Source organism: Candoia aspera, chromosome 4, assembly GCF_035149785.1.
Source record: "Candoia aspera isolate rCanAsp1 chromosome 4, rCanAsp1.hap2, whole genome shotgun sequence".
Taxonomy (NCBI): domain Eukaryota; kingdom Metazoa; phylum Chordata; class Lepidosauria; order Squamata; family Boidae; genus Candoia; species Candoia aspera.
The window spans coordinates 70,427,104-70,451,368 of record NC_086156.1 but is presented as its reverse complement, the minus strand read 5'-3'; the positions used below and the strand labels follow the sequence as shown (position 1 = coordinate 70,451,368).

Below are 24,265 nucleotides of genomic sequence, written 5' to 3'. Positions count from 1 at the left end.
TTGGAGAATATTGTTCTAATTTATTACTATCCCTATTTCTTTCTTGTTACATAGGTCAGTCGGCTGCTGATCTTGGGAGGAGCCAACATCAATTACAGGACTGAAGTGCTAAACAATGCCCCAATTTTATGTGTCCAGTCTCACCTTGGTTACTCTGAGATGGTGGCCTTGCTGTTGGAGTTTGGAGCAAATGTTGATGCCTCTTCCGAAAGTGGCTTAACATCTCTTGGTTATGCTGCTGCTGCTGGCTATCTAAGCATTGTGGCACTTTTATGCAAGAAGAGAGCTAAGGTGATGAAGGGAGTTGGAGTGGATGGCTGCTTCATTCACAAGCTCGACCTAGGTTGGGGTAGTTGGGCTACCTATGTGGGCTATCTATTTGAGTAGGATTGGGGTGCAATACAGCATAGTTGCTATTTAATTTATTTGAATCAGGCAAGTGGCTACATCTTTCTGGTTAAACAACTCGTGGAAAAATAAAATATTTCAATATTAGAGATGTGCTCCATTTCAGATCTGGAGCTGAAAAAGTGCTATAGAGCAGACATGGGCATATCTGCTGCACCTGTTAACAGTTATTTAAAGCACTTGTGTCTTTTCCTGGGCTCCTTTGGTAACTGTGTGATCATAAAAATACATCTTTCAGTTAAGGAGGTAGTAACAGGATGTGACATGCTTCTTCAGAGTAGGTGTGGGTGTATTATTGATGTCTTCTTAATTGAAACATGCATTTTTCCTGAGACTCTGTGAGTGTGGGAAAGATTCTGACAGGTGTGATATGCATACACAAATCCTCTCCAAAGCACCTTTTCAGTTTCAAATCCAAAGTACACCAAATTCCTATTAGGTGTTCAGTTTAGGCCAAAGGTAGGCAGCCTGCATCCCCAGGATTGATGAGGCTGCTGAAGCCCATTTAATCATAATTCTTAAAATTTAGTGGTGTGATCTTTTACCATTCTGAGGCAGGAAACACATGAAAAATGTAATGTAAGCCTAAAATTGACCTCACAAAACTTTTCAAAATAAAAATAGACATTGAAAGTCCTCTCTCAAAACCCTGGGAAACAAGAAGACCCTCACACATGTCCACTTCTTTTCCCAAGTTAAGCAGGTTTTTTTCACTTGCAAACCTGATTAATTCTTTATCATGGGCAAAGGCCAACAGCTCAAAATAGCCTAAAAGAGCAAACTGCTCAGACAATAATAGAATAATACTGTAATAAAGTAGATGATAAGATAATATCAATAGGAAATTATATGCTACTTCTGAAGAGAAAGATGGCTTTCCAGTTTTCACTGTTGTTGCATTCTTCATGCTGTTATATAACATTTTGCTGCATTATGGATAGTGGCTAGCTGCCTGTCTACAAGTAAATTGGTAAAAAGGAGTTCATGTGGATGGCCTGAAAAGTTCACTAAAATAATGTAGTAAGTTTATTGTATGCAGTATAGGAGAGCATACACAACTGTTTTGACCACCCTACACCATCAGGGAGAGCAAGTTTGGTTAAGGCATCAAGCTAGAAACCAGGAGACTGAGTTCTTGTCCTGCCTTAGGCACAAAGCCAGCTGGGTGACCTTGGGCCAGTCCCTCTGTCTCAGCCCTAAGAAGGAGGCAATGGCAAACCATTTCCAAAGTATTGCCAAGAAAACTGCAGGGAATAGAAGCACTCCTAATAGGGGGACCTAGTAAATCTGCTTCCCAGAATGGTGTATGGAAGGATGCTAAGTTGAACCTAAGAGAAGGTTCTGCAGTAGTTAGATGGTAGAAAACTATTTAGCTGGCTGCAGACACAGATTTGGTCCCTAATATTGTTAGGGACTTGATTTAATTCATTTTACCATTCAGTGCCCATTCAATATTTAAGAAGCTCTCTAGGTTGAACATAGCCTACGGATAGCAAAAACTCTGGAGAAAGGCCATAAGTCACTAGTTTGGCCAATAGGTTCCTATTTTCCTTTCCATATCACAGTGTACTAGGGTGCAAGGGGATGCGCAAGAGGTGCAGCGTGGATCGGGGAGGGCGCGGAGGAGTGCATGGAGGTGCATGAGGGTGTGAGAGAGGCATGGCAAAGGTCAGGGAGGGTGTACGAGGGTGCACAAGGATGCAAGGGAGGCATGACGAGGGTCAGAGAGAGTTTACGGAGGGAGTGTGAGTGGCCAGCACAGCGCAAGTGCAGGGGGGCTGGGGGAGGGTGCGCGGGTCATGGAGACACCCCCGTGACTTGCAGCCTTACCTGCTGGCTTCCCCATTGCCTTTCTGGCTGCAACCCATCATAAGTGTGAACCAGTTGCCAAGCACCCAGATTGTGATCACATGACCACGGGGATGCTGAGATGGCCAGTACTCCAAGGACCGGTCGTAACCACCATTCATTCAGTGCTGTCATAACTTCGAACAGTCACTGAACAAATGGCTGTAGGTCAAGAACTACTTGTATTATAGAACATGCTTCTATTATCAAAGGACACCAATTTTTAGGAACTTATTCTGGCTAACTGCATGTATTTGGCTAGAGAAACAAACTAAAAGTATTCTATATGAATATTGCATTATGTAATAAGAGTTACTCATAACAGTTGAGTTTAATTTTAATTGTGGTTTTCCTTTCTTTGCCAAGGTGGATCATTTGGACAAAAATGGTCAGTGTGCATTGGTACATGCAGCTCTTAGAGGCCACCTGGAGGTTGTCAAATTCTTGATTCAGTGTGACTGGACAATGGCTGGACAGCTGCAAGGAGTGTTCAAAAAAAGCCAGGCCATCCAACAGGCACTTATTGCTGCAGCTAGCATGGGATATACTGAGGTAAGCTGTTACTTAGTCTTGCTGAATGGCCAAGTAGCCTTCAAGTTAGATATGTTTAGCAAGATCCTAGTTAACAACCCATTTTTAAAGCTTGAAGGAAGTGAAGAACATGCCATTATTGAGGGAGGCTGGATTGAAATAAGATGAGCATGGTTTTACAGTTGGAGGAAGAAACATCAATAACCTGCACTGATGGTTATTATAACCTGATGTCACTACTCTGATAGCTAAAAATGCAAATATCTGGAAGCTCTAGTAATGAAAGTCAAGAAGAGTGAAAAAATGGGTCTAAGATTAAATATAAAGAAGACCACACTAACAACAACAGATGTCATGAGTAAGGATGGCGAGCAGGGGGCTCCCACCCAGACTGTCAAGCGCATGCGTAGCACTGAGGAACTGTTCAGCCATTCAAAGAGACACAGATCGGGACCGCCTTAACCTTTGGGGTTTATATGGCTGGGTTTTTCCCACGCTTCCTCAGTTTGTTAGGATTCTTGTTAAGTACTACTAATAAATATTAGAGACCAAGTCATTGTCTCAGTGTGTTTCCTGGTAATCAGGACATCAGGTCCAGCAACCAGCTTTAAAATTGACAATGAAGATACTGAAGTGGTGGATATTTCCTGTCTTTTAGGACTGACTATCAATAGTAAAGAAACCAGCAATCAAGAAATACACCATAGACTAGCACTTGGTAGGGTAGCAATGAAGGTCTTGAAAAAATGTTCGGATAGTATGATGTGTCTATACTTACAAACATCAGAATCATGCAAGCAATGGTTTTTGCTATGACACTCAATGGAAGCAAATGTTGGATTTTGAAAAAGCACAATAGGATAGAAAGAGTATTGATGGTTTAGCACTTTGGTGTTGGAGAAGACTTCTGAAAATAACATGAATAGCCAAGAATAGAAACAAATGGATCATAGAACAAATCAACCCAGCATTTTCACTCAAGGCACAAACGACCAGGCTCATTTGGAAAAAAAGAAAAGAAGGTGACCAGTAGCAAAATCGGTGAACTCTATTTATTTATTTATTTATTTTCTATCCTGCCTTTATTATTTTTTTAAATAACTCAGGGTGGCAAACATGTACCTAATACTCCTTCCTCCTCCTATTTTCCCCACAACAACAACCCTGTGAGGTGAGTTGGGCTGAGAGAGAGTGACTGGCCCAAGGTCACCCAGCCGGCTTCATGCCCGAGGCAGGACTAGAACTCACAGTCTCCTGGTTTCTAGTCTGTTGCCTTAACCACTAGACCAAACTGGCTCAGTGGTAATGGGTGCACCATTGGAAAACGTGAAAGGGCAGACTGGGGACATATCATCCTGGAGAAGGTCTATTTGTGTGATCACTAAGAGTCAACATCAGCTTGATGTTTATGTTTGATGGCATGTAATCAGTCAGTAACCACTTTGCCAGAGAAAAAGTGTTGTGGTCAAAACTGAGATGGGAACAACCAATCCTTGAAGATCCTGATATTAGACTATATAGAGCTTTAAAGGTCAAATACAGTATTTTGAATTGACAGCCTCTCTCTCTCTCTCTTCTTTTTTTAATTAATTTTTATTAAAAGTTTTTACATAAGTAAAAGAAATCAAAAATATATCAAGAAAAGAAAAAGAGAAAAAGAGAAAAGAAAAACTGCAGAAAAGAGTAGTTTAAGAAAAGGAAAAAAAGATAGTTAAAGAAGCGACTTTTGCCCTTCTTTACAGCAGTTACAAACTCATTATCTCTCCTCCTTCCTTAACAATAATCCCTTCAGCCCCTTATTCAATGGTTTTTCATTCATCAGATCCAGAGAACACCATTTCACTTTTTTTCCATTTTCAGCATAAAGTCCATAAAAGGTTTCCAGTCTTTTATACTTATTGTCCCTGACCAAACAGGTCAGTTTTGCCATCTCTGCTAGTTCTGCCATCTTCACAGTCCATTCCTCCATTGTGGGATTGTGGGTACTTCAATATTTCTCCATCTTGTGCATATATCTTGCTGCAGTTACCAATCATAAAATCAACCATCTATAAGTCTTTTTTAATTGACTATCCATAAGTCCCAATAAAAAAAGTTCTGGTTTCATCTCAGTATTAAGCTTTAAAATTCTTTGTATCATCATAAGTACAGTATCTGTTTCCTTTTTTTTTTTTTGCTTTTTCACAAGTCCACCATGAATAGTAAAATGTCCCTTTACGTTTTTCATATTTCCAACATTGACTAGAAGTACCTTTATATATCTTAGATAATTTCTCTGGTGTCATATACCAGTGGTACATCATTCTGTAAGCGTTCTCTCTTAAATTTTAACACAATGTGAATTTCAATCCCATTATCCACTTTGTTTCCCATTGATCCATCTGTATGTTATAGCCAAAATTCTTTGCCCATTTTATCATGCAATCTTTGACTTGTTCCTCTTCAGTTTCAAATTTCAACAAAAGTTTATAGATTTTTACAAATCATTTGTACACATTTCATTTTCAAGTTCCATCTTACGTTGTTCAATCCCCATTAGCATTTATCTATATTAAATCTTTCTCTCAATTGTGCATAGGAAAATCATTGAAAACTAAATCCCTCTGCAGTTAATTGTTCTCTTGATTTCAACTTGAGCTGTCCATCTTCCTATATTAATAAGTCTTGATATGTTAACCATTTCTCTTTGCCTGCTGTTTATTTTCTAAAAAATGCTTCCTTTGCTGGGACCAGTAAATGTATATTTGGGCACAACCTGGGTTTATATTTATTCCATATCCTTAATATGGCACTTCTCACATAATGACTTTTGAAATCTACATTAACTTTATTGTACCATAAAAACTCATGCCATCTAAACCTCAGGTTATGCCTTTCTAATTCGAACATTCTTTTATTTCTCAGCAAACCCACTCTTTCATCCAAACCAATCAGCAGGCTGCAAAATACAATTTAAAAACATGCAATCCTAATCCTCCTCTTTCTTTTGCATCTTGAAGAATTTTATATTTAACCCTTGGTTTCTTACTCTGCCATATATATCTGGATGTGTCTTTTTGCCATAACTTGAAAGATACATCATTTTTCAAAACAGTATTGTTTGAAATAAAAACATCATTCTAGGTAACACATTCATTTTTACCACTGAAATCCTTCCAAACAATAATATGTGTAACTTTTCTCATCTTACTAGATCTTTCTTAATTTTACTCCATACCTTAACATAATTATATTGAAATAATATACAATTCATATTAGTCATAATAATGCCCAAATATTTTACTTTTTTCTCAATCTGAAAACCTCATGTTTTTGTTAACATCTTCATTTTCTCCTTATTAATTTTAAATCCAGCTAATGGACCAAATTCCTTTAATTTTTCCATTAATATATCTATTCCTTCCATAGGATTTTCCAAAACTAAGAACAAATTGTCTGAAAATGCCCTTAATTTATATACTTTTTTTTAACTTTCACCCCACCTATTCTCTCATCTCTGTTCAAAACTGTAAGTGCCAGAATGAACAGCAGTGGCGAAAATAGGCATCCTTGTTTTGTCCCTTTCTGTATTTCACAGGGTTCACAATTTGTGCCTTTTCTAAAATATATATTGATTTCACCCATTTAATAATTTTTTTCCACATTCCATATTTTCCAAAATTTTAAATAAGTCCAGTTCAAATTGTCAAATGCTTTCTCCGCGTCAAGAAATATCAATGCAGCTTGTTTTTCATCATGATGTTCCAAATATTTTAATATGTTAAGAATATTTCTAATATTGTCTCTTTAGCTGTCTTTTAGGTGAAAATCCACATTGAGCTTCATGTATAAAATCTTGCAAGACACTTACCCTTTCAGCTAAAATCTTAGTAAATATTTTATAAACATTGTTCAATAAAGATATTGGTCGGTAATTTTTTGATAAACTCAGGACTTGCCCTCTTTAGGAATTAATGCTGTATTTGCAGCTGTCCAACTTTCTGGTATCCTTCCGCAATCCAAAATGGAATTCATCATTTTTTGAAGAGGTTGTAACAGTTCATCTTCGAAATATTTATAACAAGAGGCTGGCAATCCATCTGGGCCATGAGCTTTCCCTATGTTAGTGTTTTTTATAGCCTCACAGACTTCACTTATTGTTATAGGTCCATTCATCATCTGCTTTTGTTTATCCATTATCTTTGGTAAATTTTGTTTCTTTAAATATTCATCTACTTTTGCCAGGGAAATTTCTTAAAGTTTTGTATAATATGATGGAATGTTCTTTGTATATTTGCATTATCTGTTACCATAGTATTTCCATTTTGTAGTTTTAATATCATTTTCTTCTCGCTTTCTTTTCTCAATTTATATGCTAACCATTTCCCCAGCTTATTTGCTAACTCAAAATTTTTCTGTTTTGAAAAATTCATTTTTAATCTCAATTTCTTTGAACATAGAAAGTTGGCGTTGTGAAAATTTAATTTGTTGTGAGATATTTTTCCTTCCTGGAGACCTCTTTAATTCCTCCTCTTTCATTTTTATCTCCATTAAAATCTTTTCCATCTTCTCTTCATCTTTTCAGTGTAGCATTTTGCTGTCTAAACTGTCCTCTCATAAAAGCTTTACTTGCATCCCAAACTGTGCTTATGTCTGTGCCTTTATTTAAATTAATCTCAGAATATTCTTTCAACTTCTTTTTGCAGTCCTCAATTACTGATCCTTTTTGTAGCAAAGTTTCCTTTAGCCTCCATCTGTAAATTCTGCTTTTACTCTTATATTTTAAAGCCACAGGATTATGATCTGAAAAAAGGTTTTCATCGTATCTCCACTTTTTAGTACATGTAGAAGTTTCTTAGAAATCCAAAACATACAGTACCTATTCTTGAGAAAGATCTATGCCTTTCAGAAAAATATGTATATTCTTCAGAATTGCCATTTTTATGTCTCCATATAGCTATAAGCTCAAAGTTGTCCATCATTTCAAAAAAATATTTTCGGCAATTTACCTTGGGTTGATTTAATTCCTTTCACAGAGATTCTCTCTTTTTGTGGGCAAACCATTCCATTCCTTTTCTATCTCTCGGTTTTTAGTTCTGTCTTATTTTCCAAAATTTCTATTTTTTCTTTAATTTGTTTAACCTGTTCACTCATCTGCATTACATATTCTTCCAGTTTTTTATTCATCTTTTCTTCCATATTTGTAAACTTTTCCTTCATTCTCACCATTCTCTCTTCAAGGGTACCCAGATCTCTTTTAACTGATGCAGTTACTGCTGCCATAACATTCTTCTCTAATTCTTCAAACATCATTTGTAGAGACTCTGGTGTAATCCCTTTTTCTATTTGTTGTCCTTCTAATGATCCTCTCCTCCCTTCTGTAATTTTTGCTGCTTTTCTAGTAGTAGCCATTTTTTCTTTTTTCTAATTTGTAATCTAGAAATGAGAAGTAAAGAATAAAAAAGAGCCTTTTTTTTCTATGACTGTAACTTTTTAGTCCCTTTTGGCACTCCGTACTTCTGTAATCACATGATCTTTCACAACTTCCTGTTTCCCTTCTTTCTCCATTTATCTCTTTATTTAGCAAAGTCAGCCAATCATCCTCCTTAGCAAGTTTAAACAATCCTCTTTCCCTTGGAGGTATGTATTATTTATTTAATTAATTCAAAAGTACTTTAAATAAGGCAATACTCCAAATTTAACTGTCCCCTTAGTCCATTTTTAACATTTGCATTCCAAATGCCCAGCAAGCTTTTGCTTGTTATTCTTTTTAAAGTCTTTATAGGTTTTTCCTTACTTTTCTTTAATCTTTCCTATGGGTCTAAGGTATTTCACCCAGGTGGTTTTGGGCTTTCTGCTGCTTTGAAGATCTCTTTACTTTAAATTTTCTCCATCCAAAAGTGCTTTAGATAAGTGGATTGGGTGAACCCAGTGTCCTTTAAACAGGCTTTGCTTGAGGCTGTGAGCAAGCTATTTTCTCCTGGGATTCCCAGCACTCTTACTCACAAGTCACCTGCAGGATCGCTCAAGATCCTGTAGGTTTCCTCACAAGGACTGCCCCCTGGAGCTCAAATGGGCAATCTCACAGCTTTCTCATTGTCTGGAGAAGCTCCATTAGCTCAGGCGTACCGCCCAACTGCCTGTCTGCCTCTGCATCGTCCCCAGTGCACAGAGATGTGCTAGTCCACCTTGTCTCCACCCCAGAAGTCTGAATTGATCACCTGTTTAAGTTGTTCATGGCTAAGGTATAAGTGACTAAGTTGCTCATGAGAATCCCTGATTTAATGAATTAAAACTTTGTTTAAAGTTTAAAATAAAATTTAAGTTTAGTTTGTGACTTGGTGCCCATCCACTTCTTTGTCTTGGCCCCATTCTCTTTTTGGAGTCCAATCCCAGTACACCACTCAAGAGTATAGCTTTTGGACCACCACCCCCAAGTAAGGTTAACCAAAATGTGGATAATTGTAGCAATGCCATACGTTCCCAGAAAAAAGTTGGTGTGTTAAAAGTTTGTATTAACCAAGCGGAACATAATGCTGGCCAGAATTTTAAATATACCATGCATCATTTCAGTAGATCAAGAAAGTAGATCAAGAAATCTCAAGAAATCGTTGTTTTGCATACATTTAAAACTTGTGTAACTTAAAAATATGCTAACCTTTTAGTTTTTTATATTGTTTCCAGTGAGAGTAGAAAGTCTGTTTGCCTTATAAGTACAGTTATTTTAATGGTGCTATGTAATTTGGTTTCTTTGTGTGTGTGTGTGTGTGTGTGTGTGTGTGTGTGTGTGTGTATAAATATATAAATAAAAATATGGTTCATGAACTGACAAGATTCTTGGTTTTTAGATTGTCTCCTACCTACTTGATCTCCCAGAAAAAGATGAAGAGGAGGTAGAACGAGCACAAATCAACAGTTTTGACAGCCTTTGGGGAGAGACAGGTAAATTCTTTAGATACTATATTCATATTCCTTCGGTACATAGAGGATTTATTGAAAGAAATTTGGTTACTCTGTGGGAAATTTTTTGTAATGCCAAAATTGCCTCCCTGTTTTCTTAATTTTTGAAGTGTCACATATAATTTGTTATATAATTTAGTTTAGGAAATAAAGGCTTTCATATATTTGTCAGGTAATTAGACAGCCTGAGATAACTGATGAAATACTGTAGCACATGTTCAGGCTTCATAAGCATTGCCTAATACGTTGGAAAGCTAGAGCATTCTGGCCTCTAATACTAGAGTAGTACACTACTGCTGTACAAAAAAGCATTTGTACAGACACAGATGAATCTATTATAAATTATAAATATTAACTTTGTTGTTATGTTAATTTTTCAATCAGTGCTATTTCTCACTTTTAAATACCTTGATGCAAAAAAGGTATACTTCGATTTTCAGTGTTTTTCTATAATCATTCAGTTACATGACCAAAGATCAACCTTGCTTTGGTGTGATAAATCCGGCAGCTAACAACAACAAAAAAATGACCCATGTTTCTATCTCACAGTGTACTAGTCACATAGGCATATTACAAAGATGAAGTGGAATAAATCCCTATATACCGACCTGATCTCAGAGCAAATTAGAAAGATACATAAAATTATTTCAGTGAGGTAGGGGTCTTTGCACATCAATTTGTGGTTCACTCATATTACATGTGAAATATTCTTCAATCCATCATCCTTTCACTATTTCTACCTCAATATATTGTATTTTTCCAGACCTCTTTTATGGATGTACTGTTAGTTGATTGTAGTTGCCAGTTATTATTGACCCATGTGCATTCCTATCTGGCATTATTAATTCTTGTCAGCTGGAATGCCTTTAAAAGGTAGAGCCATTTTTCCTCATCTTATCATTAACCCTGGGATAGAGATTTGCAGGCAGGATATTTCTAGCTTTCTTCATCTATTTTCCCTTAACAGTAGGGACAGTTGATCAACTACCTTAAGACTAGTTCACAGTGTATACCTCCTACACAATTATACAGGTATGAATAACTGACTTTTTTTTTCTTTTTAATGCTGTGGTCCTGCACAGATGCACATATGTTTACAAAACGTATATTTAAAAAAAAAAAAGATGAAATAGCCCAATCTTGGACTTCTTCCACACTTGTAGCATTATACCTGTGGTATGTGCACCCAATATAAACCTAAATAGCATAAACACGTTTTCATTTTTCATTTTCATTTTTTATTTGTTTTGTTTTAGTATATAAAAAGAAAGGGGAAACGATCCAAAGAAGAAAGAAAGGGTATTGTATTATACATATGTGCATATAAACATAAATACTGTACATATACGTATACATAATATAATTCAGTATATGTGGAAGAGGCAATTATGAAAGCAGTATTGTGATATTGCACATATGTATAAAAGGGATAAAGCTTGCATCACGACAGTGTGACACTGTTTTTGTCATTTTGACAAAAGCCTTCAATCCTGCAGACACGTCTGATAATAAAAAAACAGGTCACTTTTAAAATACACCATTAAAGCTTGACTACCTGGAATAATATTTAATTAGTATTTTCATTACATCAATAAAAAGCCAGTTCAGACACAAGAATGAGCACATATCCAAGATTGTATCTCCAGGGTAACACTGTATTTTATATCTCTCAGTCCTTTTTGTGAGGCGGAAACATGCTTTGAACTGAGACCCTAATAACAAACTAGGAAGTACTCCTGCATTAACCTTGCCTCACAGGTTGACCAGCTGTAGCCATTGCTAAAGCAAGATTTTTTTTTTCTGTAAATTTATTATAGGAAATGCCCTGTTAACCCAAATTTCTGCTTATTGACCCATAATAGTAGAATTATTGTATGTCCTACTGTACTATATTGTCTTATTTTGCATTGTCTAGGATCCTGCATATATAACCAGTGTACACGTATGTATGTATTTCTTCAATAGTCAGAAATATGAGGTATCAAGAATAGCTTCTAAATTAAACAGACTAAGCCCTGCATTTTTAAAGCAGTGGGCCTCTATCCTGGTTGATGTGTCCTAGACTTTGAAGAGAACAAAAGGGTGGGCTTCTTCCAGATTTTATGCTTTACCTCTCAGCTCTATAAATTTAGGTTTAGGTCTAGATTAATTCTTTGGTTCAGTCCTACTTTATGTGCAATAGAAGAGAGATGTGCCAAACCTTCCAAGGTCAGACCAGGTTGTTCTGAGGTCAGAGTATTTCCAGTAAGCTAGAAGCAGGCCATTCTGATGTTGGAATGTGCCCACTAAAGTGGAAATGGGACATTTTGGGTCAGCACATTTCAATCATGACATATTTTGTTCACTTTAATAATATAAATATTTAAGTAATTATTTTAATTTTGATCCAGATACCCAGTATAAAAAATAACATACATTTCGGTTTTCAAGTGTAGCTTATCATGCAGGTGAGTTTGAAAGAAAATTCAGAAATTGCAGTAGCTTCTCAGCACCATCAGTTTAATTTGTCCTCCTATACAAACCATTTTCTTTTTAAGCTCCCTTGTGACATAAAATCACCATAAATAAATAAATACCCGTTTTTGAGGCAGGAAATTGAAGTGTGTATCAATAATTTACTAAAATGGGTCTCTCTGTATTGAAATTGTCCATCAACAATGTTGCATTCATTTGTCAATGTTATAAGAAATGGATCTCATAGATCAATATTTGAGGAGATGATAAAATTATCATGCAGTGTTCCTTTGTGTCTCATAGTTTAATATGCTAGAAACTACACTGGATTCTAATATACACGTGAGAAAAGTTTTGTTTTGGGAAGGTTTAAAAACAAAGAATTATGATACCTTTAAGACTATTTTTTATGGATCAAATAGCACAATAGTATCTTTTAAGATAGTAGAAAAATAGCTTATGGCTGTTTAGTCCAACAAATGAGCTCTCATTCCTGTCTAGAAGTATTTTTGATGGAGCCATTTTTGTTGTGTTCACGTGTGCAAACTGTCGATTATGTAATCGACAGTTTGCACATGTGAACACAATAAAAAATCAGAGTTCTACATATAGCAGAATAACTCTAATTATCAGCAGTGCCTGGGAATGGAAATTCTTGCAAGGGGGCAAAACTAAATGCATTTATTAAAATAAGAAATATTACTCCGTCTCCAGAAGTTGCCCCTAATAAAATCTGCTCCACTTGTCTTGGAAAAGTGTTGGAAACTATAGCCCGAAGACTTTGTTCCATTTTCCTTTCTTTCTTTCCTTTCTCATTTTTCTTTTCTTCTGAAAGTAGATTGTGGGCCTATAGTCAATTTTTTCCAATCAGTCTTTTCTCTCTTCAGCTCTAACTGCTGCAGCAGGACGAGGCAAGTTGGATGTTTGTCGTCTGCTTCTAGAGCAAGGAGCAGCTGTAGCCCAGCCCAACCGACGAGGGATTGTTCCTTTATTCAGTGCTGTTCGGCAAGGCCATTGGCAGGTAACAGAATACTGTCAGAGAGCTCTTGCAGGGGAAAGCTGTTTGTTCCCTATCCCCTGTACTTCCCTAACATGCATACACCATAAATTCTTGGGACCACTTTTGTTATTTTCATCAGCAGGAGTATGTGAGCCTTTTGTTCTCATAACATGAGAAAGCTTTTGACATGTTGGAATGCATGTCGTACTCCCACAACTTGGTTAACCATTCTTCCAAAGAAAGAATCAGACAATTTCCCAATAAGAAGCATATAATATCTTTGCAGCAGTTAACATATATGGGGCTAATTCGGTATACATAGAGGGAATATATGGTTTAGTAAACTTTGTATCACAGGTTGAAATGGAAATTGAACATTTAAAATTTATTCCACTCTAGTATTACTTTACAAAATAGTTGAGTTTTACAACATTGCCACCAAATATGAAAAAAAAAGATTTGATCTGCTCATTATATTTCCTAAGTATAATATTTGGAGTAAACTTAATATCCTTCTTACATTAAAATTCCCATTATTGCCTCTCTGTTACTACATTCAAATTCTACATTCATTTAATTATGCAATCTTTGATTTGTTTGGATTCTGAGTCATACCACCAATAATTTATGAATCAAGCCTAACAATTGTTCCAAATTATGTATTGTGAGGTTTTCAAATTAAGTCAAGTCTCTCCCTTGTTTCTGTAATTCTTTTAGTGCTGTACTACTTACAGTATTTGAAGATGCTGAAATCTGTCAGGTAAACTAGATCATTCTAAAATAAAACTTTAAAAAGATTTCATCATTGTCTTATTGATAATTAAACCTTACAAGCTAAATGAATTATTAACTTTCCACTGAACAAATTTCTTAATAGTTGCCTCTTCATAGAAGTAGACATTTAATAACAAGGTTGTCAGTGGGGGTGGAATCTGGACTTACTCTTTTCCTATATTTGTCCCAGACATACATGATCTTTTATATATTGTTTATTTCTGTCTACACAAGTATCTTTGAGTTGATTCAGACCACTTGGAAGTCCTGCCCCTTCTCTAGAAGCCACCAGCCAAGAGATACAATCAGTTACAAAACCCATGTTAAGCAACCAGCATGTTTGAAATTCAGAGCCACTAATCTACCTCACTTTTTTTAATTTAAGGTCTAAAATTTAATCCTTGGTCTATTATTGGACCATAAGTACTTCATTACAGTAAATCATTATTTTTTGTCAAGTAGATTCCTAAGTATTTAACCGTTTTTACAGTAACGTTAAACTCCATTGCTAAATGCAAATATTCTATTCCTTCCTCTACCAAATTCCATGTCAACATTTGAGTTTTTTCTTTCTTTATTAATTTGATAGCTTGACATAAAGCCATATTGTGGTATATAGTCCACCAGCGGTAGTACAGAGTCTTTAGGTGGGTACGGATAGTCCTCGGTTAATGACTGCCCTGTTTAGCAACTGTTTGAACTTGTGACAGCACTGAAAAAGTAGCTTTACAAACAGTCCTCAAACTTACTACCGTTGCAACGTACCCATGGTCACGTGATTGCTATTCAGGCACTTCGCAACCAGCACACATTTATGATGGTCGCAGCATCCCGCAGTCACGTGGTCACCATTTGCAAGCTTCACAGCTGGCTTCTGACGAACAGAGTCAATGGAGAAGCCAGCAGTAAGTCACAAGTCACAGTCATGTGATGTCACAATGACCACGGGCAACTCGCTTAATGACCGCAGCGGAACTGATGTTGAAAGTCCATCATGGTCACATTTGCCAATCCCAATTGCAGTTGTTAAATGAGGACTACTTGAACAACATTGTCAGCATATAATTTCAGTTTATGTCCTTGTGTTGCTGGCTTAAATCCCAAGATTTTATTTTCTTGACATATTTTAATTGACTGTATTTCTAATGCCAGTAAAAATAAGGAAGGGAAGAGGGGACATCTTTATCTTGTCCCTTACATTATGGTACATTGTTATAATAAAGAAACTTTTACTATTGTTTTGGCTTTTAGTTCTTTATAAATACTCTGTGATCCTAATATAAGAAAATTAGGGCCACAATCTATATTTTTCAGAACTGCAAGCATGAAGGACCATTCCAAATTGTCAAAGTTTTTTTCAATATCAAGAAAGATCATAGATTTATCATGTCATATTGAACATCAAAAAGTGTCTAATATTATTTCTCATACTATTTCTTTGGGACTTGTTCAAAATCCAAGATTGGGTTATACATTGATTCTAACTGCTTCAAATCATTCAGTAATATAACCTTCTGTTTTTCTGTGGCTCTCTTCTTATCTGATGTCAGAGAGATAAACAAATCTATCATAAATGCCTTACCAACATCTCATACTGTAGATAAAGAATCATCAGAACTTACTTGATCTGAAAGAAGTTATTTAATTCTTGATAACACTTTTAATATCCTCTATAATTATAGTAGTTCATGAAATGTCCACCTGTTCGATCTGGAAGTTCCTTGATTTAGTCTTAAAATTATTGGATTATGATCTGCATATCATTCAGACCATAACTTGAGGCAATTGTTACTTTTCCAGATTCAGTCTGAAAATGCAGTATAATACATTTTCCTTGTTCATCTTGGATTTGTTTTCCTAGAGTCGGTGGTCAATTTTTTTTAATCTATATAACTGCTCCATTTTTTTCAATATATCCAAGGCCACAATTTTTTGACCAAGATGAAATAGACTAGCTCATTTGTATCTGATGTTTTAACCTGTCAAAAAACTCAGGTTTCTCCTCTTTCTAAGGATATCCAGAGGCATATCTGGTAAAATCTCAGTTATGGTAGCATAAAGTTTTAGAGGGGTTTCATTTCTTTTTAATTCCAATATTTCCTCTTTAGATTTAAAATAATGTAAATTTGATTGTATCTCCCATGGTAGTTTTTTCCTTTGCAGTACCCGAGAATTTATTCTGTAGATTTCTTGAATTTCCAAAATTTCCTCTGAATCCAAGTCAAGACACAGCTTAAATAAATGTCCCATTCTAGATCTTCTTTACCAAAATCCTCAGGTATGCCTCTAAACTTTAAACTGTTTTTGTGCAATTCTATTTCAACTAGTTTTAATTTAACTTACAACCTTTTCAATTCTCTTTGTTGAAATTTGTGAATTAAGGACAATTCCAAATGTCCAGTCTGCAACTCTTAATTTCTTTATTCTGTTGTTCCACTTCAGTTGATAATTTATCATGTGTATCATTTATATTCACCTTGAGACTTGAATTTCACTTCCATAGCTTGATGTGTCTCTTGAATTAATTTAAAGAGGTTATCTTCTATTGTACCAAACTCATTTGCAAGAAATTCTTTGAACTGAGAGAAAGGAACAGAAGAATCAAGCTGTACTTCCTTTATATTTGATTCTTCTTTATTATGTTTCCTCCTACTCATTTTGGAAAGATAATAAATTATCTTATGCCCAGAATTTCTATTCATTAAATTAATGCAACATTTAAAATGTTAAGAGTAGGTTAAAAAAAATAGAATAAAATTCAGTAATACTTAAAACATAATATATAATAGCCAACTAGTATTAATAGCCAACTATGAGAGGAGAAAAAAAAGTAAAGAAGGTACTCAATATTACCTTAACAGACAGTTAATTCACACATGATAAATTGTATTTAATTTCTTTTTTAACAAAATTTTATTAAAGATTTTTAAGAAAAGAAAATACAAACTAATACAAACTAATAGTGAGAAAAAGAAAGAGAAAGGAAGAAATCAAAGAAAAGCTATGTGAGGATTGTAATGCCTCAATCCTAATGCCTAAGAACTTTTGCCATAAGCCATCAAGAATATGCTCCAAGTCTTTATTAGGATATTACTAGGACGGGTAATCACAAGCCAGTCAAAGCCTTGAATAAAAAAGTTCACGCCCAAACAGCCCATTCAAACAGTTTCTTCTTCCCTCAGCCCCTCCCTGGGCTGCCCGTCACAGCCTGGTACTTTTCCATGTTTTCTTGCATTCTCTCTCCCTCCTTTGAAGATTTACAACCGTTCTCAGATGGCCCCAGTTTGTTTTCCTTTGATAAGGAGTTCTTCCAAAAAAACCAATGTCTCTCTGGAATGTGGGCTGCTCTTTTGCTTACAGCTTTAATTACACATCTCTATTCTAAACATTACTCTATGTACCTTTCTATTTCTCCATGTTGGAGTATTGCGTTCAGACACCTATTGTGCCTGAATGCTGAACTCTGACAAGCTAAAAATGCAAGAAAGGAAAAAAAAGTAAAAGAAAAATAGAAAAGGAAGTATAAAAGAAGCAGGCTCAAATCTTTAGAGCAGTTATAAGTACAATTATAAATTTACCTCTTACTCTGTGGTTACAGCATAACTCTCTTTTTTCTATAATCTGTCCTGTCTAATTATCAAAACCACAGATATTGCATTGGATTTCAATTCAAAATATTCTCTGTGCTAGAATTCTCTTTTGTGGTTAGAAAACAAATTAAAGGAATTAAAGAAGCAAATTGGCCAATGTATATAAGATCAAAGCAAGCAAAATAGCAAGGTTCAGAAATACGTATCACCAAATTAGTGAAGTTTTTGAATGTACAGTAATATTTTTAAAAACGTTACATCAAAACAATGTTCACTTTAAATTTCTCAAAAAGGAAAAAAAGAATGATAAAATTAAGAGTCTTTACTATGCTGACTTGACTATCTTTTTCAATAGTCTACTGTATTAATAAAAATTTAGTTCTGAGCTCTGTTAAAACAAGAGCAGTAAGGCGCTAAGTAGTAAAAAACTGAAAGAAATGAGAAACAATGTAAATATATTTTTATAAATCCTTATGTTGAAGTTCCCTCTTGTGGATGACGAAACAATATTAGAAAAAGTTATCTCCTTGAAACTGGGATAAACTGGTTGAAGCAAAATATATTTAGTTAAACAGAATAGTAATATTTGGATCCAAGTAAATCCAAATTAATAAAGTTATAAGGAATACAGATGTCTTAAGAACAATTATATTTATACTTAAGGCACATTTCCCTTTAAATTCCTTGAATGTAGAAGGAAAATCATAATAAGGAAAAAGTAATCCTTACTGTGTTGACCAAATAACTGTCCTTTCAGTGATTGTCCTTGTAATTAAAAATTGCAATTCTAAGTATTTTATTTATTTATTTATCAAATTTATTCCCCACCCATCTCACTCAGAGAGTGACTCTGGGCGGTATTATTAAAACAAAGATAGTAAGGTGTTAAGCAGAAATTTTTTTTGCTAAAGTCAATATAGAAAGTTAGTCAGTATGATTTTCTCTGAAATGTAGAGAAAAAAATCATAAATCCCAAACAATTTCAGTGGAGGTTTTTGGGGGGATCAAGCTAACAAAAAAGATACTTAAATTAAACCTGAAAGTCCATCATAGGAATCTCTAATCAGCAATATGGCACAATAATTACAGTAGCATTTGAATATTTATAAACCTCTGGGTTCACCCTCTGGGAATAGCCCCCAGAAGAAAATGCTCTTCTGCTGGATTCTTGGCAATTAACAGCTTAGAATATATCCTTCTACAATTAGGAAGAACCACAGACTCTGTGCTGTAGATTTTGGCACCTCCTAGGGAACTGCCATCTTGAAATTTATCTTGAATTGATAAATTTAATTGAATTTAGTCTTCCTGTGTTTCAGTTAAGAGGCATTTGAAGTGTTTTTGGGTCACGGAGATGTAAGTTACAGTCATGTGAAAAAGTAGGCATACCTGTCATGTTCACTGATTCAGTGTAGTTTATACATCGTAACGTTTCACATGCCATGGTGCTGATGCGCGTTTCTGTTTGGGAGGGAGCTGCTGTGAGACCTTGTACCAAGCTCTGTATGTGAAATCAGTACAATGGAATGTGTTTGGGTTATTTTCTCTGCTCAAGGACTTTTCCCGCAGACCATCAGAAACCGTTAGGAGCACCTGGGATTGTGAACTTGAGATGATTCTACGTGAGGAGGGATTTCATTTGCACTGAGGGTTTTTAGTTTGAATTTGGCGCGCTTTCATCATTCTCAGCTTTCTCTGTGATCCTGCATACTATTCTTTAATAAATCAGATATCTTTGAATTCCTACTCATGAGTCTGATGGTGTTTTAGAATAGGCAACCATTACAATACTACACTGATTTTTTTCCCATTGGCCTGGCTGTTGGTTTCTTTCCACCCCCCAAAAAAACAAAACACAATTGCAGCCAACAGCCATCAAAAGATTGTCATTCTTAGCAGAGGAATCCATGATACTTCTGACATGATGTTTATGTAGATGGTTTGTACCCAATGTATTCTTTATGTGCTTTCAGATTGTCGACCTCTTGCTTACCCATGGTGCAGATGTTAATATGGCAGATAAACAAGGTCGGACCCCTCTAATGATGGCAGCTTCAGAGGGGCATTTGGGCACTGTGGAGTTCTTATTGGGACAAGGTTTGTCTTGATACTTGTAAGATTAAGGCCAAATCTTACAGAATGCATACATCTCTCATCTTTATGAATCGTTTGTTCATTCTTTGGTTCCATTCTATAGTATTCATGTGCAACAGAACAGAATAGTTTATTTCAAGGTCAAAGCATTTACGTTATGGTTGGGAAATGCCTTATTTTCAGCCAATATTTCAGAAGTGTTCAGGATCTTTTTTAAAAAACTTTTCAACAATTTATTTTAATTTACAACTTATATACTATGTTCACAGAACTCCACCCCACTTCATTCCACCTATGTAGAAACCACTGTCTTATTTTTATTTTTGTAATTGCATACTACTCCAAACATAGATCACCCTGGTTGTATACTGTTATTCAGGAAGTTATAGAATCAGGAATAATTTGTACCAAAAGTTTGGAGCCATTGTCCTGCAGAGAAACGAAGTGGCTTGCCAGTTGTAGATTTTACAAGAAGGGACATAATAGCACTCTCTGCTATTGTATTAATCTTCTATGAGATAGGGATCTCTCTATCCCATTAAGTTATATGGCTACCCGTCTTAATCAAGTAACTCTGGACAGCTTATCTCCCCACATCCCCCACCATAAAACAACTATAAGGCAATACCAAATTAAAAATAGTTGAGGCACTTCACATAACTGTTAGCAGAATAAAAACAAAACACACATACTAGACCCCACTAATATCATGTCCCCAGCACTTGAGGAAAAAGCCTAGTTCTTCACAGCCTTCCAGAAGGCCAACCGGTCCTTCCGGATTTCAGAGGGGAGGCTGTTCCACATGACACAGAAGGCAGGCCTCCTGGATATAAATGATACTATTTCAGAGAGGGGACCCGGAGCATACTTGTCCTGCAAGTTCTGATATAGAAAACGTACTACTTAGTATGGAGTAATTAAGGATGGGTTCAGAGCCAGGCTATTAGTTTCTATTCTTTTGCAGTATCTTTCTGAGGAGATGTCAGACACTTAAAGTAGGCTGACCATATGTCCCGTTTTGAATGGGACAGTCCCGTTTTTTTAACATTTCCAGACCGTCCCATCATTTTAATATAAATGTCCATTTTGTTCCATTTTCTTAAAAACCTTACTTAAAAATTTGAAAGTTCCCACAAACCTGTCAGAATACAGTCTGACTTTGAGTGGAAGGAGGGGGAGCTCAGCAGAAACAGCGTGAATAAATGGCATGCAGAGCTCAACCCGGTGGGAAACTTAAAAAGAAAAAAAGCAGGATCAGCTGGTAGGTGGTGATCAAAGGGCAAGCCCTTTGGCTCCTGCCTTGAAACGGCAGGAAGAAAAGAATGTAAAAGCACAGCCAGAGGAGGAACAGCTTGTCAGGGACAACCGTTCACTAGACTCTCCAGCCCAGCCTTGTCTCTCGCAAACAAAGGAATCCGAAGATTCCCAGCCTGAGAAAACCGGAGAAGTTCCTGTCTGCCAATCCAGCCCGACACCCAGCTCTGCCCTGTTTTGCCATCCCAATGTCCCTTTTTAAATCCCGTCATGTTTTGCCATCCCAATATCCTGTTTTTGTCTCAAGGAAATATGGTCAGCCTAACTTAAAGAAAATTTAACAGGAAATAAATTGTGGTGATTGTAAGGGTAGTGGGCAGAGGAAGGAATGGTGATGAGAGGTAGATTGGTAACCACAGGATAAAGTGGAGAGATAATGTGTGTTGCTCCCCCACAATCTAGTCTGCTTATTTCTCCAAATCCTGGATGTTTGAATGACTCAGCTGATAGGTATCTAGGGGACACGTAAAGGCCAGGAGCAGCCCAAGACTCCATGACAACCTTGGGGCTCTCCCAATTGATAACTGGCCCCACTCATATAGAGGACAGACTCTTGGCTTGATTTTTTGCTCAGGACAGGATTCTGATGATCTGATTATGGAGAGGGCAGTATGCAGCTCTTTTAGAATGGACAGATAAATAGATGCTGGCAAAGGCAACAACTACTGCTGTCCCCACGCCATGCCCAAGCCTGAATCCTGACTGAAATCCATTTCGTTTAATGTGCTCTGTAGCTGACCAATGACCACGGTCTGAGTGACTGAAGAGAATACACCTTGATGGAGAGAGGGAAGACCTATTACCAAGGCAATGAGGAAATAAAAATTGCTTAAGCCTGGATGAGGGGAGAGGGTATGAAAATGCTGTAGACAAACACCCCCTGAATTCACATGATGATAAAAGAGGGAGGAGGAGAAGCACATTCCTACTTGCAAGATTCTGTGACTATAGCCATTCTTAATAAAAATAGCTTTAGGTACATGTGGCATCTGTTTCTTGGTCTAGTCTGCCTTATAGGGCTGACAGTAGCATTTCCTATAAAAGGAAGGTTAGACACAGCAATAGTTTTCAAGAATAGCTGGATTCAGGGAGGGCCTCTTAAGAAAGGGGCACACTGCAGCCACTTTCAAGGCTGCAAGAAATAGCATTGATAATCTCCTGGAACCAGCCCATCGTATGTACACACACACACACACACACACACACACACCTCCCAAAGAAACTGGGAAGAACATGAATCCAAGCCACAAGAGGCTAAAGAATACCAGAGACAACCCTGCTTCCTTGGAGTTCACAGGCAAAAATGAATCCTAGGTAACATGGCAAGGTGCTGTACCAGTGCCTACATTGACTCCACCCATAAAGAGTCAAGAGATTGGTGAATCTGGGTGACTTTTATCAGCAAAGAACTGTGCAAACAGATCACAGTGGTTAGGAGGAGCTCCACATGATATCTCCTCTCTGAAAGGGAGTCAGCTAGTTTAAACAAGACCATTGGACAATGGCCCATTGATGCAATGAGAGAGGAAAAGTGATGGTGTGTCATCTGTTTTATTGCCATGATGTGAACTCAAACTTGAACTTGCACCCATGTTCACTTCTCATGTTTCTACACCAGCATTGCAGGTATTGCTTCTGTTGTTTCATCTGTTTGAATTCTGCAGTAAGCAAAGCAGCTATCCAGGATCACTATACAGAGACAGGGCACTCAGAAGCAATTCCCCATGAGCCCAGGTTGAGTAGACTACTCATAAAATCACTGAGAATCTCCCCAGGCATCTCCAGAGTCCATTTGGATCCATGATGCACCTGAGACAGACCTTTGTAATCAGTCAGTTTGCCCCACAAAGGCCATGGGTGGCAGTCAATCTCATCTGCCTTGAGTCATTTCAGTTAAGTGACCCTATAAATTGAATAAACTATTATCAGGTTTGGGAAGTGATCTGATCATGGCAAAGGGCTAGCTGTAATGTTGTCCATATCTAGATGGTAATACAAATGGCTCCAAGTCAGGGATAAGGTCCAAGTATACCCACTTATTTGTGTCTTGACTAGGGTTTCCTGGGGCAAGCCCATATAACCATAGAGGCCATGAAATCCTGAGCTCTTCCCAACCCATTCACTAAAGCATGAAGGCCAGCAAGAAGGGGCACTTCAACAGAAGCTGGGTGACCAGATTTGGCAACTTGGGCAGGGATTCTATTGGGCAGCAGGCAGCCAATAGACCAGCTGGATCCCAGATTTCATCCTCTGTTCTGGTAGTCTAATAAGTGGAAGCTTGGAAACTGATCTAGAAAAAAAAATAGGCTAAACAAATATGCAATTATATATACACAGAAATTTTCTTGTGGGGAACAAGATGATCTGATATGCTGGAAGGAGAGTTGTCAAGACTTGGGATGCATGGAAAAACTGGTGACCATAAAGGATTATGCATTTGGCTGCTAAAAGCTTCCCTGTTCCAGAATGGCCCAGGAAAAACAGTTGAAGATCCTATCCAGAGGGGGAGAAATTATCATTTTGTGGGATCATGTTCCAGAGAAGATAAAGGAAGACAATGTTTGGCCAACCTGAGAGATTGTCAGCCAAGTATAATTGATGCCCTTGTTTAACTCTTAAGAGAGGGATATAGAAATAGCCACAGATATAACAGTTTAGTTATCAAAAGCAGAAGCTTTACTTTTCAAGCAGAGAAATAGTTAAATTAGAAATATTAGGGACAGTAGGTATAAATCAAGGATTGACTTACTGCAGTCCAACCTTGTTATAGCAGAATTTATATAAAGGGGAAAACTGAAAGGGAAGATCTAAAGATTGTATTGTTTGTTTAAACAGGCTAGATATAATCTGTATAATTAGTCTTTCACACTTGGAAATAAAACTTAGAATTTTTTCCATTAGCAATCTGCTGCAAATAAATGAAAAGAAAAATTCACAAAGGAATTTTGTGTGTTCTGGAGTTGCCTGATCATTTCTCAAAAACCCAAAGCCTTGTGACAAAGGAGCTGTCACAAACAAGTTGGATTCTTACTGTTACAGTTCTGACTAAAAAGCTTTATTAGGCTTGCCCCAGATTCTCTTTAAGAATTTTTCATCTACCAGGGAAGTTTTTGATGTTCTGAATGGGCTACATAAGGACTAATGAAATCTAAACAAGTCAGGGCAGCTGCAGATCAGAAAGCTGACAGACTCAGAAGTAGGTGTTCAGCTTCTTTTGTAAAATAGCATTCCCTCTAAAGAATAAGTTGACAGTATAGAAGGGCTTCTAGATTTGGCTTGGTACCTAGACTATAGTTGGGATTGCATTTGCAAA

General features: G+C 36.6%; 1 protein-coding gene across 1 annotated transcript in view; it reads left to right on the top strand.

Moving 5' to 3' along the window:
• The window catches only part of TANC2 (tetratricopeptide repeat, ankyrin repeat and coiled-coil containing 2), a 405,421-nt gene that overhangs the window by 357,110 nt on the left and 24,046 nt on the right, over nucleotides 1–24,265 (top strand). Inside the window, exons 17-21 of the mRNA XM_063300427.1 lie at nucleotides 55–291; nucleotides 2,623–2,808; nucleotides 9,615–9,708; nucleotides 13,068–13,201; nucleotides 19,518–19,641. Coding sequence (XP_063156497.1) covers nucleotides 55–291; nucleotides 2,623–2,808; nucleotides 9,615–9,708; nucleotides 13,068–13,201; nucleotides 19,518–19,641 — 775 coding nt within the window. The remainder of the gene's footprint in view (nucleotides 1–54; nucleotides 292–2,622; nucleotides 2,809–9,614; nucleotides 9,709–13,067; nucleotides 13,202–19,517; nucleotides 19,642–24,265) is intronic.